We start from the raw sequence: 17,003 nt of genomic DNA, 5'->3' as shown, positions 1-17,003 counted from the left end.
AATGTCAAGTTAATGGCTTCTGTAGTCTTAAAAACACTAATATTTCAGAGTTAAGGGCACCTGGGTGAATTGGTTGGGGTTGTTTTTTGGGGGAGGGCAGGGTTTGGGGTTTTTGTTTTATGGGTTTTTTTGTTGGGTTGTGGTTTTTTTGCTGGGAGTGTTGCTAATTGCAAAAATAAAGTTCGGAGTGAACTGGCAGTGTTATCTTGACTGTACCCGTGAATATTGCTGTTGTACAGTTTGCTGATAACCTTATGACAAATCTGTATGAAAGCACAAGACAATCATTGCTAAATATCCAATAATACTAAATTTGCTGTAGAATATTTTTGAGATTCCTCTCTTATAGAATGTACTTTACGTCCGGAATCTGCCACAGAACTGGTGTGATAATGATGGACCTTACGGATCTTGTATATTAATTGTGTGGAGTAAATTGTGCAGAACATACTGATGCTTGTGGAAATTGCCTTGGAGAACCCCTAGTCTGTTACCTTCACATTGTGGAGGATGCTGTGCTGCTGTTGGAGCAGGCCCAAGCAGTGTCTACACCTAACTTTTCAAAGGAAAGGAAAACGATTCCCTCTTTAATTTGTTTCTGACACAGCTGAAGAACACTTTTTGCCTTATGACCCTACTAATATCCTGTATTATAACTGGTAATTCATAAATACTATATTATCTCTTAAGTTAATATGAAGCTTTTAGCAATTGTGTAACTGAGCAACTGAGTGGTAATTCTAGAATATGTCTGTTGGATTTACATAGTGTAGCCCAAACCACTTTCCCATTTGTAGAATAGTTTTAATACTGTAGGAGTTATTCAAGGTTGGCGTAGAAAAGCAAATTTCAAGGGAGCTTTAAAACTACCTATAGATATGAAAAAACCCCCAAAGAAACAACAAAACAAAACAACAAAAACCAAACCTAAGATTTCTGTTAGTAAAAGGTGTTTTCTGTTCCTTCCCTTTATGGTCTCCAGGAGGAGCTGAGCTGAGTGCTCCTTCTTAAAACAGCTGACCTGTTGCTTGGTCCAGGAGCCCTCTCTCTGCAGGTGCCTCCGGAGAGCAGCTCGGCTTTATCGCTGTCCGCTGCAGGTACTGCGGGGCCGGTGTCAGCACAGACGGCTGCAGGAGCGGTAGAGCCGAGAGGTTTACAGCAGCTTCAGCTCTTGTCCAGGGGCTTGGGAGGGAGCTGCCAATGAGGCACTCGTGGAGCCGCTGCAGCAGGGCTCACGCTGCCAGAGCTGGGGCCCGTGTCGCTCCGAGCCGCTCCCGAGGTGCAGTGACCAGCACGAGGTGAGAGAGGCGGGGAAGGCGGCGCCGCTCCTGCCCGGCCCGGCCCCCGTGACGGCACCACCGGGGGCGGGCCCGGCACCGCTTCCTGAGCGGCGGGGTGGGGCTGGCGGGCCGGGCATGGGGGGCGCCGGGCCGGGCCGGGGGCCCGCGGGGCTGTGGGTGACGCTGGCGCTGGCCTGGAGCGCCGTGGCTGCGGAGGGCCCGGCCGAGCCGTGCGGGGCCGATGGGTGGGCGCAGGACGTCGTCCCGCCGGGCGCGGCCTTCGTGGCCGCCGCGTCGTACCGCGGGCCCGGCAACAACGACACGCGGAGCAACAAGGCGCTGCCCATCCTGCTGTGGTGGAGCGGGAGCCTCTTCCCGCACTTCCCCGGCGACACGGAGCGCATCGACTGCCCCCGCGGCTCCTGCCTCGTCACCCGTAGCCGGCGGGTTGCCGGGCATCGCCGCACCAAGGCGCTCATCTTCTACGGCACCGACTTCAGGGCGTACGAGGCGCCGCTGCCCCGCCTATCCCACCAGACCTGGGCGCTCTTCCACGAGGAGTCCCCCATGAACAACTACGTGCTCTCGCACTCGCCCGGCATCCGGCTCTTCAACTACACGGCCACCTTCCGCCGGGAGTCCGACTACCCGCTGACGCTGCAGTGGCTGCCCGGCACCGCGTACCTGCAGGCCCCGGCCGTGCCGCTGGCCGAGAAGGACGCGTGGCGGCGGAAGGGCTACGGCCCGGTGCTGTACATGCAGTCCCACTGCGATGTGCCCTCGGACCGGGACCGCTACGTGCGGGAGCTCATGAAGTACATCCAGGTAGGTGGGCTGAGTGCGCGGGACCTGTGGCGTGGTGCTGCTCTCGGAGCTGGGAACACCCGGCTGCCCTCCTCTACCGCTTCGTTTTAATGGGGTTTGTTTGTCCTTGTTTTTAGCCGAGACACGAATCATAACGGGATGCATGCTGACTACAAGCTGGACAGAAAAACTAGTTGTATTCCTTCCCAAAGCGCGATCTAGACTACACCGCATGTCAGTAGGTAGGCCTGACGCAGATGTTAGATGTGGAGTTGGATCTTGTGGATCAAGTGCTAGAAGTTGCGGAAATCTCTGGACCTTGAAGTTAGCATACAGGAAGTCTGTCCCTTTAGAAGCCTCACTCCCGTTGGAAAGTACAGGAGGGAAGTTAAAAAGCAGGTTGCTCTGTTGTGAGAATCTGCTTCTTTTCCTGTGTTGTGGTAGGACTATGTTGTTTCTATGATGGTTTGTACTGCTATGGTACAGCTGATGGTGAGTAGCTTCATAAAGTAAAATAATGTCGTTTCTTCCAAGCAGGAAAAAAGCATACTGCATTTCTTCTCTTTAAAAGTGTGAAGAATATTAGATTGACTAAAAAAAAAAATAAATCTTTTTTTAGACTTTGCCAGTTTTTCCAGTGGTTTCCGTTGTTTCTGTTAGTCATGATTCAGTTATTGTGTAAGGCCATCATGCACCAAGTAGTGAAGCAAAGGCAAAAGAATTTATAAAAAATTACTGTCTTCTCAAAGTACGGTGCAGGTTCCAGATTAAGCATGTTGCCTTGTATTTTTAGACATTCTTTTCCTGCATCAATTTTTCTCAGTTAACAAAAAATTTTGTCAGCTTGCCGAGACTGGCTGGAACTATGTATAATAACTGTTTGGAGAAGCACTGTATCTCTGAAGTAGAATGAAGATGTTTAAATTCACAGAGAGTTGAATGCTGTTCCTTATTTGCCAGTTTCTGATTTATCTGGTAATAAATAAATTTTTGGGGGGCGTCTGTGCACTCCTCTCGCCCCTCAGTCTGTAGTGTGTCTAATGCTGTTTTTGAAACTCAGCACTTGGTTTTCTCTATAGCTTGTAGAACTGGGGCTATAAGAGAATAGTCTCAGGGGAAAGAAATTGGAGTGAAAATGAAGCTTAATTAACATAGCTATGAACTGATCCAAGTTAGGAATTTTATAAGAACTACAAGGTCTGAAAACAAGTTCCAGGAGAACAAATCACTTTGTAAAGATGCTGTTTGTTGTTTTAGGTTGACTCCTATGGGAAATGCCTGCATAACCGTGAGCTCCCCAGTGAGCGACTGAGAGACACTTCTACAGCCACTACAGAAGATTCTGAATTTATGACTTTCATTGCCAGGTACAAGTTTCATCTGGCCTTGGAGAATGCCATATGTGATGACTACATGACAGAGAAGCTGTGGCGTCCCATGCACTTGGGGGCTGTCCCAGTGTACCGAGGCTCCCCAGCTGTGCGGGACTGGATGCCAAACAACCTCTCCATCATTCTTATCGATGATTTTGATAGCCCCCAAGAGCTGGCAAAGTATCTTGATTTCCTGGACAAAAATGGAGAGGAATATTTGAAGTATCTACAGTATAAAAACGTTGATGGAATCAAAAATCAGTTTTTGCTAGAGAGCTTGGAGAAGCGGGAATGGGGTGTGAATGACATGACTCTGCCCAATTACCTGAATGGCTTCGAGTGTTTCATCTGTGACAAGGAGAACACCCGGGTCAAAGAGGAGCAGGAGCACAAGAAGTCTCGTGGGAAAATTCCAGCTCCCAGACCTCATATAGCTCAGTTCAAGCACATGGGATGTCCTATGCCAACCCCTGGGTTTGGAAGTGTGGAAGAACTCTCTGAGGGAGACAGGTGACGTGCCAGTGTTATGACTTTTGAAGGGAAAAAAGCTTCGAATAACAGGAGCTGTAACTTTAATAAGGCTTTGTACTTAAGGGAACTCTTGTTACTTCTCCAGTTACATTTTATATTATGTCTTGTGGGTGGTGTAGGAGTCCTGCTAATACTGTGTAAAGCTGAGGCTGAACAAGAGGATTGGTCTGTAGTGGTAGCAATTGAAAGAGGAGTGTGAGACACTCCCAATATTCTGTTAAAATGCTCTATTACCTCAGGCAATGGGGTTATCCTTTGTCTATCTTAGCTTCTGCTTGAGGGAGGGATGTTTTTCAGTACAGTGATGGTAAAGCACTTGGCAGCCCTGAGGCAAAAGCAGCTCTACCTCCTTACAAAGTACTGCTTTAAGAATAGGGTTGCCAGGGTTCACTGTAGGCGTGGTTGACTCCCGTAGGCTTCAGAGCAGAAATTAGGCTTACACAGAATACAAGACTTAGTTGCAGTTTCGTGCAACAAAACTCTGGCTGTGTTCAAGGATGCCATCCCACTTATTTAGGAGAGGGACTATGCAGGACACAGAATAGACTGAGTAGCTTCTTGTCCCTTGTTTTCTGTTGGTTGACTGATTTACTGGAGCTTTTTTATAGTAATGTCTTTTCTCAGTCTCGGTAGCAAAATATTGGGATTTTTTTCTTAGCTGTGCAGCATCCTACTCTGTAGAAGTATTCCTACTTTTTCGTAGGTTTTCTGTTTGAGCATCAGATGGCAGTAGAGAAGTACCTGTGAAGGCACATGCAGAGTTGCTGCCAGTGCCAGTTGCAGGCTCAGGTGCTTCTGTCATTCTTCACAGAGCTCATCAGCAGGGTATAGCTGGTCCGTAATTCAAGCTACAGTTTCATCCCGTGGCAGTTTCCGTGTCTCATTGTTCTTCTCCTTGTTCATATGCATGAAAAATTCCAGGGAAGCTTTTACATTCACTGCTATTTACTTTATAAAGATACTTGTCCATAGTTTCCAAGGCATGATTGTGGGCATCTTCTGTGAAATACAGTGGTTTCTATCTGATAAGCATCTAAGCTTTAACCAATTTTATTTGTAAAATGAAACATGATTACTTATAAGTCCAACTGGTGTGACAATAGCATAAAATTGCCACCTAGACTTTAGCTAAGCATTTCCATTTTTTTGTCTGAGTTTTGACAGTAATGTTATTTAACAGTGTGATCAATTTAGATGATTGCCTAGTGAGCCAGTCAATTGAGTCTTTTTTTACTTTAGAAAACATTATTGTGGAAAAATGACATAGATCTAGCAGGGATACAAGTGATAGACCAAGGTCTGACTATAAACACACACAGAGTTGTGGTTCTGGAGCCTTCTGAACTCAGAGGACAACAAAGGAATTTATGTCAGAGCATATACCCAGTTACAGTAAGGTTACACTACACATTTGCATGCTCTGTAACCCTTATTCCCAGATGTAATTTGTTTTTAGTGTTGACAGATATGCTGAATTGTCAGAATGCTGCTGCAATCAGATTCTCTCTCCGTGTAGATGTATGTAGCTGGAGCACTATTTACACCTTTAGCTGTATGTGTGGAGATGTGGTGTCTAAATCCTAATGCTTACAGCCTCACTTGTATTTGGATTGCTGGGTTTCACTCTCAAGTGAGCTTAAGGAAAAAAGCTGTAGAACAAGAAGTTGTATGTGTCAGGTTGTGGTCAGCCACTACAAGGTATTGAATTCTTAGCTGCTTTGTACAGAAAATTAAGTTGCAGTGCTGCTGCTGAGTATAATATCCATTTAATGGAAACCAGAATTTCCACTTATACTCAAACTGCCATCTTTGTATGAGAAATTTTTGGCTTGTTTCATTGATAAGGACTCATTTTCCAAAAGCAGGATGTTTGAGAATGTAACTATAAGAACACTAAAAAGAGACAATTTCTTTTCAGTTAGCAAAAGTTTTCGTCTTTGGTGGCATAGGAAAAGAGAAACCTGTGTGCCTTTTGATAAAGGAATTGTGAAACCATCGTGGTTTTGCTAGTTCTATTTTATGTTGATGTCAGTTTATTTTTGATGATAAAAAACATTAACAGTGTAAGATGGTGCTTGCAATAGAACCCCATAATCATCCAGGATGAAGGATAAATCTGTATCTTATAATAATAATGTTTCAGGTGTATGTAATTGGTAGTTTGTGGTGATTTGTATGGTCCTGTTCATCCTGGGATACTGATTTTTCCCAATTTACAAAATTAGAGTGAAATTATTTTCTTAAAAGAAAGAAAAATAACAGCAATTTTAAATTACTTTTAATAAATCTTCACTTGGATATTGGAATTCCTTTTGGTGTTTTTTCTGTAGAGTTCATCTGGAAAATGTTTTCCTTTTTTCTGTTCCTTGCTGCCACTTAGTCTTGGGTCTAGTACTTTATGCAAGTAAACTCATTTTCCAAACATGCACTTGTTCAGTGCTGCAAAAAGCAAGTAACTCATATTGGCAGTCCTTGAACAAAGAATAATGAATTTAGTTGGTAGGCAATGTGATCTCACAGTGCATTAGTGGTGCTAAGGAACCTTTTGGAAGATACTTCTTTTTTAAAGCAGAAAAAAGCCTCTGTCTATGATCCTTCACATTGGAATCTGTGTTGAAGGCTTTGTTTTGGGGTCTGTGTTGGTGTACTCTACAGAAATGTGCCATCACAGGTGAAGCTGTTGACCACAGAAGCTGATTCCCATGGTGTACAGGCTGCCACTCCTTAAGGACAGGCACTGGGATGTTTTGTGCATTTCTTGCAGCTTTTCTGGAGTGTAGGTGAGATCTGCTTCCAGGCAGTGCAGTCACATTGGATTCAGTTACGGTGTACAGAGGAAGGCAGGAGCCACTGTTCTTATTCCTGTGATTTGGAGGAAGAAGAAGGAAAAAATTTTGTATTCTAGTTAACAAGTATTGGGTAATTCATATGGATATATTATAAAGAGCAACATCTTTGGTACTTTTTTCCAAAATTTGTTATTTGTTTCTAGGTAGCAGAAATAATGGAGAAGAGGTAAATAATTGGCATGCCTTGATATAACACAAGTGAGAGAAGTAGTTCACATGGTCATGCACTGGAAAACAATTGCTGAAATTTGCAGTGATGCAGTCTGTACTATGAAAAGGTTGAGATTATGCAGTGAAGAAGAGACAGCCCATACTTGACCATGTAGTCTGGAGATAAAGAATAGAATCTGTGTTAAGGAATATAATGATTTTTGTCTCTGTCATGTGTAACCTGAGTTTGTAGTGATAGTATATGCTGTTATTTCTAGAATGTTGTAAAGTTAACAGTGAACTTATATTTGCTATAGAGAATTTTCAAAGCAAGTTTCTTTCAATGACTTGGAGCACAGTGGCAGACTAACAACATACTTTGTTATGACCATCTCTGGGCCTATTTTCACCTTAAGGGAAAGAAAAATATGGTTTCAGTGCTATTACAGCTGCAGACTAATTTGGTTTTTTAATTGTTTGTGCTGGTGTCTCTTTTTGTTTCAGTTGGAAAGAAATGTGGCTGCAGGATTATTGGCAAAGCCTTGATCAGGGTGAGGCCCTCACTGCTATGATTCATCACAATGAGTCTCACCAGGGAAGATTTTGGGACTACATGCATGAGATTTTTCTCAAGAGGACAAGGCAACACTGACCCATCTTTGTAAGAGCTTGATTTGAAAATTGCATTGAAAGTTGAGACTCTGAATTCTTACCTCACTTCAAATGTTTGCCTTGAAAAAACACAAAACCAAAAAACCTCTCACAGAGACCATTTTTTCTGGTGCATGAAGTAAGTTTCTGTTATGATTGGATTTCAGCAGTGGAAATGTTAGCAACTGCTTTGATTTGAGTTTCAGCTCTGTGGTGTGAAGCCACTCCTGACTTGCAGGTGTCAACACGTGGGGCAAAAGAGGAATTTACTTTCCTTTTGCATTTGCTATACTTACATTGTATTCTATTGAGTCTTACATGACTTCGGGCTCTTGCTCAAGTGCCCTAAGTTATTTCAGGGATTTTTTTAAGTCTTCAGATTATTAGGTTTTTTTTTAAGTATTTTATCAATCACATATTCTCTTCATTAAGATGTACTTTTAGCTGCTATTAACAAATGGCTTTTCCAGTGAAGGAATTACAAAAGACACATCTGTGAAGAGCAATCGTGCCTTATGAAACTGCTGCAATAAAGTCTCTTCTCCCCAGGTGACATGCCTCAAATACTCCTCCTTTCCAAGGTAGCTGAACAACTGCGGGCAGGTCACTTAACTCTCTGCCTAATTTTCCTCTTTTGATTACTTGGCAGATCATATGCACAATGAGATGGGAGAACTATTTAAGTTGCAACTTTCAACAAAGTATTTCACACCAGAAAGCGTATTACCTGGTATTGTGTAGAACAAAATAAATATGCTTTGGTTCTTTCAAGTTTACATTATATCTGAAATCTGTAATCTTGACTTATTGTTATCTCCTTAATGCTAGCAATTCAGGGGCCTTGGATTTTTTTCCTTTTGAATATGTAAAGCTTTCTGCAAGACAAATACATTTTAACAACGATGCCTTTCCAGTGGTCTCTGCAGTTTGGATACAAGTCTTTGTATGCTGAAATGGGTGATCAGAACCAGGTGCACTGAGATGGTATTGTATCTCTACCAATCCTAACACATTGTGATCCTAGTCTGTGACCAGAGTTCCATGTGGATAGATCTTCCTTGCTTCACAGCCTGTATTGCTTACAGGGATAAATAAACTCCACTGTTCCCTGCCATAGTGGGTATCTTTCTGAAATAATTAATCTTGCAATGGAGGGAAACTAATTAATTCAGCATCACAGGTTTAAAAGCACACACAAATATGCCACGCTGCAATGATGTCTCTAATGGTATAATGCTGTTTTCTTTCTCCATTTCCCCTCCTCCTTCAGAAGTTAACTGGCTAAAGAGCCAGAGTTTCTGTGCTTAAGATAGATTGTTGGTAATGAAAGTCTTCAGTCTGTTGTGTAATTTGATCTTGTGAGGCAGTTTATGCATTACTATGAGAAGTCTGATGTCTGTCAGTAAAAGTTAGGAACAGCAGTGACTCTAAATTCTCTCCCTAATTACATCACAGTCTATTGCTTAATGCATGGACTTAGTATAGATCAGTTACTATATTTTTCTTTCCCCTCAAATTCCCCTTCCTAATGTTATAGATATGGTGTTGCAGGTATATACCAGTATAGGGAATGATCATCTCAATGTCTGCTTCTCAGGTGACATAACAATATTGCCATGTCAAAATCAGGTCACCTTGACAGCAAACACCAGACTCATGACTATCACTGGATTTTTATAAGTCTAGAAAATGCATACATTGTACATTGTTCTCACCTGATTGTTTTTAGGAGATGAATGTAATAACAGTAACAAGTGATTCTTCAGCTAAAATGCATTTATCAGTATAAGTTCCTTTTTTTCAGTTAGTCAGGAGACATGAATACCTAAGAGAATATATCTCAATTAATTGTTAAACTGGATCAAATCAGATTAAAAATTATAGATGTGTATTCAGGACCATTTGCTTGAGAAGTAAATTAAGATAAAACAAATTAAGGCTGCTTTAGTTCTGAATATTGACTTCTACTAAACAAGTTAATGATATTTAAGTAAATTGTTTGAATTAATGCCTTCAGTTACTTAATTTCAAGTTTCTGTATAGAAAATAAATGTCTTCTTTAACTGCATTCTTTTAATTAGCTATATCTCAAAACACTTTCTTATTCAAGTATTTGGTGGAATGGCCAGAAGGACAAATTGTGATCTTGCTTTTTGTACTAAACATAAAAAAGTAAGAACCAGGTACTAGCACATGCTGCTTTTACTATCTTATCCTATAATTTAAGTAGATTTTTCAGAAGTGCAGCATTTATAATAATTTCCAGGTCTTTATGTCATGCTGCATTAAATGCACTGTCCCAACAGGAGGAAGTACCAGTGTGAGTATGTGCATCAGCACCTGCTTAGTCCTTGATGAATGATGTCCAAAGCCCCATTTTGTGTTCCTGCTCAGCAGCATAAGCATGTTTCTCAACTAACAGTAGCATTGAAGATCTGGTGGTACAAGCTGAAGAGTAGCTACCAAAGTAGGTAAAAGCTTCTTCCCTGGGGCCCTGATTTGTTCATTTCTTATTCACAACCGAGTATTCCTTCACCACTATGTAATTCCTGTACTCAGCAGCCAGCAAGGTTATTTTGTTAGTCCTGCAGGTTATTTTGTTAGTTACCTTTGCTGCTTTGCTCTGTGTCTGTACTGCAGGAGGCTGTTGCTTTGAGCTTGATGGCTGTTCCCAAGCATGAGTATTTCTGATTGTCATCTATCTTCTTAAAGTGGGCATGAAAAGACTACAGATCTGAAAGTAACTTTGCTACTGGGTTTTGTCTGGTTTTTGAAGTACAGCCTCCAGTTTGTAGTTGAGTCACAAGTCATTTGATCGCTTTCTTTTCTGAGTTTTTAGTGTCTTCCTAGGTTTAACTATTTTTACAGTCTTAGAGGAGGTGAGCTTCTCAAAAGGTAAGGAGTATTAGCTACCACTCTTAGCTGTGAAGCTCACCCAAGCCTTGTTTCTTTTGTATCTGCAGTGGTTTTTCCTGTAGCTTTCGTCTCCCCTGTGTCACAATACTTCCATGATTTATAAACTGTGTGTGTGTTGCCTCAATTAATATAATAAATTTATTTCACTTTTTATGTATGGTGTGGAATAATTAAGGCTGTAATATTTATTCAGTGCATGATGTGAATGCTTCATGTAGCTGCCAGGCAAACTCTGCAGGGACAGAAGAGATGGGAATCCTGTCCAGCTGGATAAAGAGTTGTGGTTGCAGTTGTGTTCGAGGCTGCTGACCGACCTTCACAGCATCTACTGCTCTGAACAGCAAGGGCTACAAAATGTTGAGTAAACATTTTACCATAGCTTTCCTTTCATTCTCTCCAGTTATTTGGAGGAGACAGGAGGAGAAGCTGGGTCTCATACCCTTGAAGATTTTGTAGTTAATTTACTTAATAATGCATTTCAAAGGATTGCTATATAGTGCCAACATGTACTGCCAGTTGTAGCCAAAGTGAATTCAATTTACCTTCCTAGTTGTCTTTCTACTAATGCAAATGTGTGAATGCAGACAAGGAAGAAGGTCACTGCAGCATTATTATTTTGGAAAAAGGTTCCTAATTTCTGTTCTTGGCTGCTAACTGGATTTCTCACTGCTTTAAATTCAAACCAGCAAGGTGGTGGCTGAATGTCATCACTCATATTGTGACTACTGGAAGGCTATGTGATACTCAGAACATGATAGATTCAACATTTGTCTTAATCATATTCTTACAGTGCAGGTACCCATATTCATAAAAACTGAGACTAATCGGGGATTTATCAAAGATACCAAATATTGAAGATGATTTCCCATGTAAACACAGACTAGGGTGAGTGGCTTCACTGCTTGTCAGGCATTGTGTCTGTTTACTGTGTGACTAGAGGGAGGCTTTCAAAGCTGTCAGGATAGTTTTATTCACTAGCATTAATGTTCTAAAAATAATTATCTCCTCATAACTGCTTACATGAAACACCAGTAGATTCTATTGATGCTGTGTCTCAGAATTGACTTGGCAAGGTAGAATAAATTTATGCCCTCTGAGAGGTGAGAGATGAGAAACAAGTAGCTGACTGAAGGTTAAAAATCTAGCAATCCAATGCATTGCATTGATTGGACAAGCCACAGATCTCATTCTTCTGCCAAAACTGTGATACCACATGCTGCCTATTTTTTCAGTTAGAAGCCAGTTATTTTATTTACTAGACTAGTAGTCTATGTTTTCTGTCTTTTAGCAATGACTGCAATTTGTAGGAAACATATAACCTCACTGAAGAATATTGATTTTTTTATGATTTCTAGAACTCAAAAGGAGTTCAGAAAGAGTTGCCTTTTCTTATTTCAGTCACTGTAATAATTTTCAAACTGAAAGATCTCTGGCTCCTCTCTAATGATAAGTAGAATGATACCAAAACAACAGTGGATTTATATGTTTAGAGGGAAAGGAGAATGAGCTACTTTCTCTGGAAATGGTTTGCAAAGTGAATCAGCAGAAATGCCCCTCTTGCACTTTGACTGAGGGTAGTTTTAAATGGTGTGGAAGAAAAACTTCTAAATTACTGGGGACAGGATAAATTTAGTTGGAACTCAGCCATCAGGGACATCAGAGTTTTAACAGGCATTGCTGTGTTAGACACAAGCAGCCATCTGCCTTGCTTACTGTTCTGCCATACACACTCTTCAGCCATGGTCCCAAGAGAGCCACTCCCTTAATGATTAATTGTCGTCTATTTTGTTGTATTTAATTAAGGTTATTGGTGGATCTCCAGGCACCTTCTGGGAAGTTGTATTAATTGGCAACGTACAGGGTGGCAGGTTCCTTCATTCTGCCTGGAGACCTCTCTTGACAGGTTGAAATTAATCAGAGACAAAATCCTTTTAGTGATATGACCAACTGAGCCAAAGCTTGCGTCAGACTGTAACAAACTGTACTTCTCTTTATGGTTCATTGTCTCAGAGCTGGCAGTGAGAGATATATGGCCCTGCAGAGGGATTAGGAAGGATGAAGAGGAATGCAGCTGCAGGATTTGTTCCAGAGCTCTGACACCACTAGCATCTTAATTTGTGTGCTGTTAAATGCATTTTTTAGTGCAGAAAAGACCTATTGAATGTGCAAGTGTCTCAGCTAGAGATGGTTCTGAGGATCTTGGAGTGCATCAGAGTAGATGATAATACTTTATGGCATCTCTGAGCAAATAAGGAGGCAAATAAGGTAATTTCCAGTGGAAATGGGCTGAATTTCCTAGATCCTGGAAATTAAGGATTATGGATGGCAGCTCAGACCTACTCAAGGTTGACAGAAAAATACAGGGCAGCTGATCTGATTGAGATAGCACAGGATGAGGGCTGGTGTGGGAGTTGGGATGGGGTGTGACACGTCTAATTGTCAGTGCATGTATGGATTGTGCTAATAAGAGCATTAAGTGCTAATACTGTCCAAACACAATAGCTCAGCAGGCAGGAGTCAAGTCTGAACCACCTGGAATCTTAGCAAACTGGTTGGTTTCACTACTAAAGTTAAAGTGGAAGTGCTTTAAATTTTAAGGCATCTCTAATTAAGTTGGTTTAAGGAGGTGAGGGTGAGACAGATGAGAATAAAGTGTGATAGGTGAGGACATTATGAACTGGTATGAGAAGAACTGGTGTATTCAAGATAAATTTGTGTGAATATACTGGAATTTACCTGAAAGCTGGATCCAGGCAGTCAAAAATACATGGATATCAACTCTATGCTTTTTCCACTACAGCTGATTTCTTAGCCTCATCCCCTAACTGATTTTTAGGCAGTTACCTGGAGGTTTTACATAACTACACTAGAAAGTGAAGAATACATGGTGTGATTTCTCATCTCTTAAAGAGGTATTTAAGATAAGTCTCATTTTAAAGGGTGTATTTTATCACAGCACTTATTAGCATTCTATTTAATTGTGGCATAGCATTCACTGTAGCACCATACATAGCCCTTATTCAGTTGTGATATGTATTCTTTTCAAATCTAATATTAATAGTTTAAGGTCTGTGGTTATTTTGGATTTGACCAGCTGAAATGCAAGCTAGGATTCAGCTTTAAGTGTGTCGATACAAGAGAAAAAGTTGTAAATGCTAATTAATGAAAGTTAAAATATTACATGGTTTTTACAGTTGTACATTCAGGATTCACAGTGAAACATCTCTGGGGTTCACTGTTGAGGGAATTTGGTTTCTGACTGTCCCTATAAAGTCAGCACTTCTGTCCCATCCATTAGTGAGTTGGTGCTATCACCAGGCTGTAGAGACATTTGGCTGCTGAGTAACACAGCCCTGTTATAGTTCCACCCTTAAAATTAATGTGTAATATTAAAAAATAATGTTTAATAATAAAACTATTTCCTGCTTCAGACATCCCTGCATGGTGTGTACAGACACCATGTACCTTATTCTGTCTGCTTGGGAATCTCTTAGGCTGATGCTCCAATACCGGACTGATGCCAAAAAATTAGTTCTAATGCAGATAGCAGTAACTTACAGGAAGCTATTACAATTCTCCTTGTGTAGTTTGCCTTTCTGTTTCTCAGCCTCCCTTCCTCATCCACCTCATTTTTCTTGGAATTACTTAAATGAGCAATCAGCTTTTGAAGGTGAAAGGACTTGAAGGTGCTGCCACCATTAGCTAATGTAATTTGGAAAAAGGGAGGGATTTACAGGGAGTGAAGTTCAGCTTTTCCTAAGTCCTAGTACTTTTGTCTTTCCTTGTTACTGTTTCTGTGCCGATCTAGTTAGGCATTGCAGGAGGCAAGTGCAGCAGGCAAAGGTGGGTAGCTAGAAGAGGAAAAACCAAGAGTAGCTCAACCTCACATGAACGGGAATACTGAAATGTATTTCATATCCCTGTCTTGGGTTTTCAAAGTCTCCAATGTTCAGAGTTGCACAGTGCAAGCCTTCTGGCCTAATTTGAAGGTGTCAGCCTGTGTTCTTCTCTTCTGGTAGTCAAGCTCAAAGGATAGCTTGTTTCCTGTCTTTTTGGAAAAAAATTGAAATAGAGAAACACCCTGCTTATGAAAATGTTTCAGAACTTCCAGAAAGTGTTTGAAATTCACTTCCAGAAGAGAGCTAAAAAAAATATTCTGTTTACTTGAACATATCTTCTTATACTCTTTAATTTGGACTCGAAGTAACACAGAAATAATTATAGAGTTGGATATACCAGGATTTATTGTCAGCAGATGCAGTAAATTCTAGTAACCGTATTGAGAATATTGTGGTATAGGTCTGGTGATGTTTAGCTCAAGGTAACAGAATTTCTAAAGTGTCATTAACTTCCTTGACTAGGCAAAGGGGAGTGCTTTGTTTTGGGTTTTATGTCTAGGAGGTTGAATATATTTTAATTCAAATCAGTGTCCTGTAGAAAAAAAAAGATTGCAAAGAAAAGCATTTTTTATTCTTCTGTATAAGGTCAGAGGACTCCACAGCAGTTCCTGATACAGTGGTAAATGGCATATTCAGGAACTGCTGCACAATGAGCATCTACATGCTTTGTGTTCCCAGTGTTTGGTATCTAACTCCTCAGTTTTCTGCATTTGCCTTGTCTCTCCTGCTGGGCAGAGACCTGTTTATATTCCAGCCCTTGGAATATTCCTGTGCTTTCTGTATTGCCTGCCTTTTTCAGATGGGGACATAAGCACTCCAGAACGTGCCAGATGAGTTGAGGACTTCCAGGACCTAGGGAGGAAACTTCTGGGAACAATAGTTTTTCCACCACTGAGTATGAGGCTGTGGGAATGATGCTGCCATTTCAGAAGCAGCAGTTTCAGTATCTTCTTGGAAGGAACAGTAGGAACAATGCGGGGGAGATCCAGCTTGTAATGTAATGGAGAGAAATGAGGGACAGAGCTAAGTGATGTGAGTTTGAGAAGCGTTTTTATGCTGTTGCAGGAGAACCTGAGACAAGTGAGAGGAACCTCATCCATGTCTGTAGTACCTGACGGGAGAGTGTCAAAGGGATGGGGGGGATCCAGGGTCTTCTCTGTGGTGCTGCACAACAAAAGAGGCAACGGGCAGAATCTGATGCACAGGAAGCTCCACCTGAACATGAGGAACAACTTTACTGTGCAGGTGCCCGAGCACTGGAGTAGCCCAGAGAGGCTGTGGAGTGTCCCTCGTTGGGGATGTTCCATAAGCGCCTGGATGCAATCCTGTGCAATGTGCTCCGTGACCCTGCTTGAGCAGGGAGGTTGGACCAGGTGACCCACTCAGGTCCTTTCCAGCCTCGCCCATGCTGTGATTCCTTTAATTCCATCTGAATTACTTAAAACGATCACGATTTCTGCTGCTCTGGCTGAAGTGTGTTTGCTCCTTGTCACTTTTGCCGCAGAAGGAGTTTCAGGACGGAGCTTGCTGGGGCGGTGACCGGGTGGTTCCGCCCAATGCGGAAGCTGGGGCGTTGCTCCATGCCCACGGCCTATTCCCGGCCCTGTGGGCAGGATGGGGCGGGCCCGGCCCCGGCCCCGCCCCTGCGCCGCCCTCCCTCCCTCAGGGCCCGCGCGCGGCCATGGCGGCGCCCGCCTACCCCGCCTGGGTGACCCGCTGGGTGTCGGGGCAGTGGCGGAACCAGAAGCGGCCCCCGACGCTCCGCCCGCCCCGGACGCTGGCGCTGGCCGACAAGGTGGCGAACCGCCGGGAGCAGGGGACAGGTGAGCGCCCGGCGGCGAGGGGAAGGCCGGGCCCCGGGCAGAGCTCGGTGCCTGGTGCTCCGCAGGGCAGGAGGGGCCGGGCCGGGCCGTGGAGTTGGCGCCCGGTTCTGTGGGAAGGATCGCTCCCTCACACCGCAACCCTGAGTTTGCGTCGTATGTGGGTCAGACACGTTGCATTGCCTTTACCTTAAAGATTCAGTCAGATGCTGGATGGCTGCAGGGGCTTGCTTTATGTTAGCAACAACTTCTCTGCCCAAAGCAAAGCTGGGATCTTAAGTTATGTATTTTCTCACCTGCCTCTACCCCGTCTTAAAGCTCTTTGAGATTTATGCACTGTGGAGGTTGTTAGAATGAAATCCCAAACACGAGGTTTTTGGTTGTGTCTTTCCGTTTTAGAGGCAACGTGCATTACGGAGATGTCAGTGATGATGGCCTGCTGGAAACAGAATGACTTCAACGACGCGCCTTGTGCCGAGGAGATCAGGATGTTCTACGACTGCGTGACAAAGGCAGAAGTAATTAAGGCCTCTTTATGTTCTTAAAGGCTAGTAGTAGGAAAGGAGAAAGCCTCTAGGCATTTTTTGTGTGCCAGTAAGAATAATGTTCCCTGAACAATTTGATTGTGACCCATTTGAGCAATTAAGAGCAAGGAAGGTGGTGAATGATCTAGAGGCTCCTATCAGGTGGGGCTGAGGGAGCTGGGGTTGTTTAGTCTGGAGAAGAGGCT

General features: G+C 42.7%; 1 protein-coding gene across 3 annotated transcripts; it reads left to right on the top strand.

Annotated features, from left to right (window-relative positions):
- Window positions 1-442: 442 nt before the first annotated feature.
- On the top strand, window positions 443-16,791 carry FUT11 (fucosyltransferase 11). Of its 3 annotated transcripts, none has more exons than XM_056495024.1 (5): window positions 443-2,105; window positions 3,342-3,967; window positions 7,492-7,777; window positions 8,109-10,105; window positions 16,673-16,791. In XM_056495024.1, exons 1-3 carry the CDS (start codon window positions 1,416-1,418, stop codon window positions 7,637-7,639), a joined length of 1,464 nt encoding a protein of 487 aa, XP_056350999.1. In that variant the 5' UTR covers window positions 443-1,415; the 3' UTR covers window positions 7,640-7,777; window positions 8,109-10,105; window positions 16,673-16,791. The 3 variants fall into 3 exon arrangements, with proteins under 3 accessions (XP_056350999.1, XP_056350998.1, XP_056350996.1); XM_056495023.1 differs by having other exon boundaries at window positions 7,492-8,219; window positions 9,945-10,105; XM_056495021.1 differs by having other exon boundaries at window positions 7,492-10,105.
- The last annotated feature ends 212 nt before the right edge of the window (window positions 16,792-17,003 follow it).

This window comes from Oenanthe melanoleuca, chromosome 6 (assembly GCF_029582105.1).
Source record: "Oenanthe melanoleuca isolate GR-GAL-2019-014 chromosome 6, OMel1.0, whole genome shotgun sequence".
In the NCBI taxonomy this organism is placed as follows: domain Eukaryota; kingdom Metazoa; phylum Chordata; class Aves; order Passeriformes; family Muscicapidae; genus Oenanthe; species Oenanthe melanoleuca.
This window is presented reverse-complemented; position numbering and strand designations above follow the sequence as displayed.

Bases quoted from the DNA above. Each gene is read 5' to 3' on its own strand.
- FUT11 (XM_056495024.1), top strand. From the start codon at position 1,416: ATGGGGGGCGCCGGGCCGGGCCGGGGGCCCGCGGGGCTGTGGGTGACG. The intron at 2,106-3,341 runs GTAGGTGGGCTG...TTGTTGTTTTAG, and splicing joins AGCTCATGAAGTACATCCAG to GTTGACTCCTATGGGAAATG. The intron at 3,968-7,491 runs GTGACGTGCCAG...TTTTTGTTTCAG, and splicing joins GAACTCTCTGAGGGAGACAG to TTGGAAAGAAATGTGGCTGC.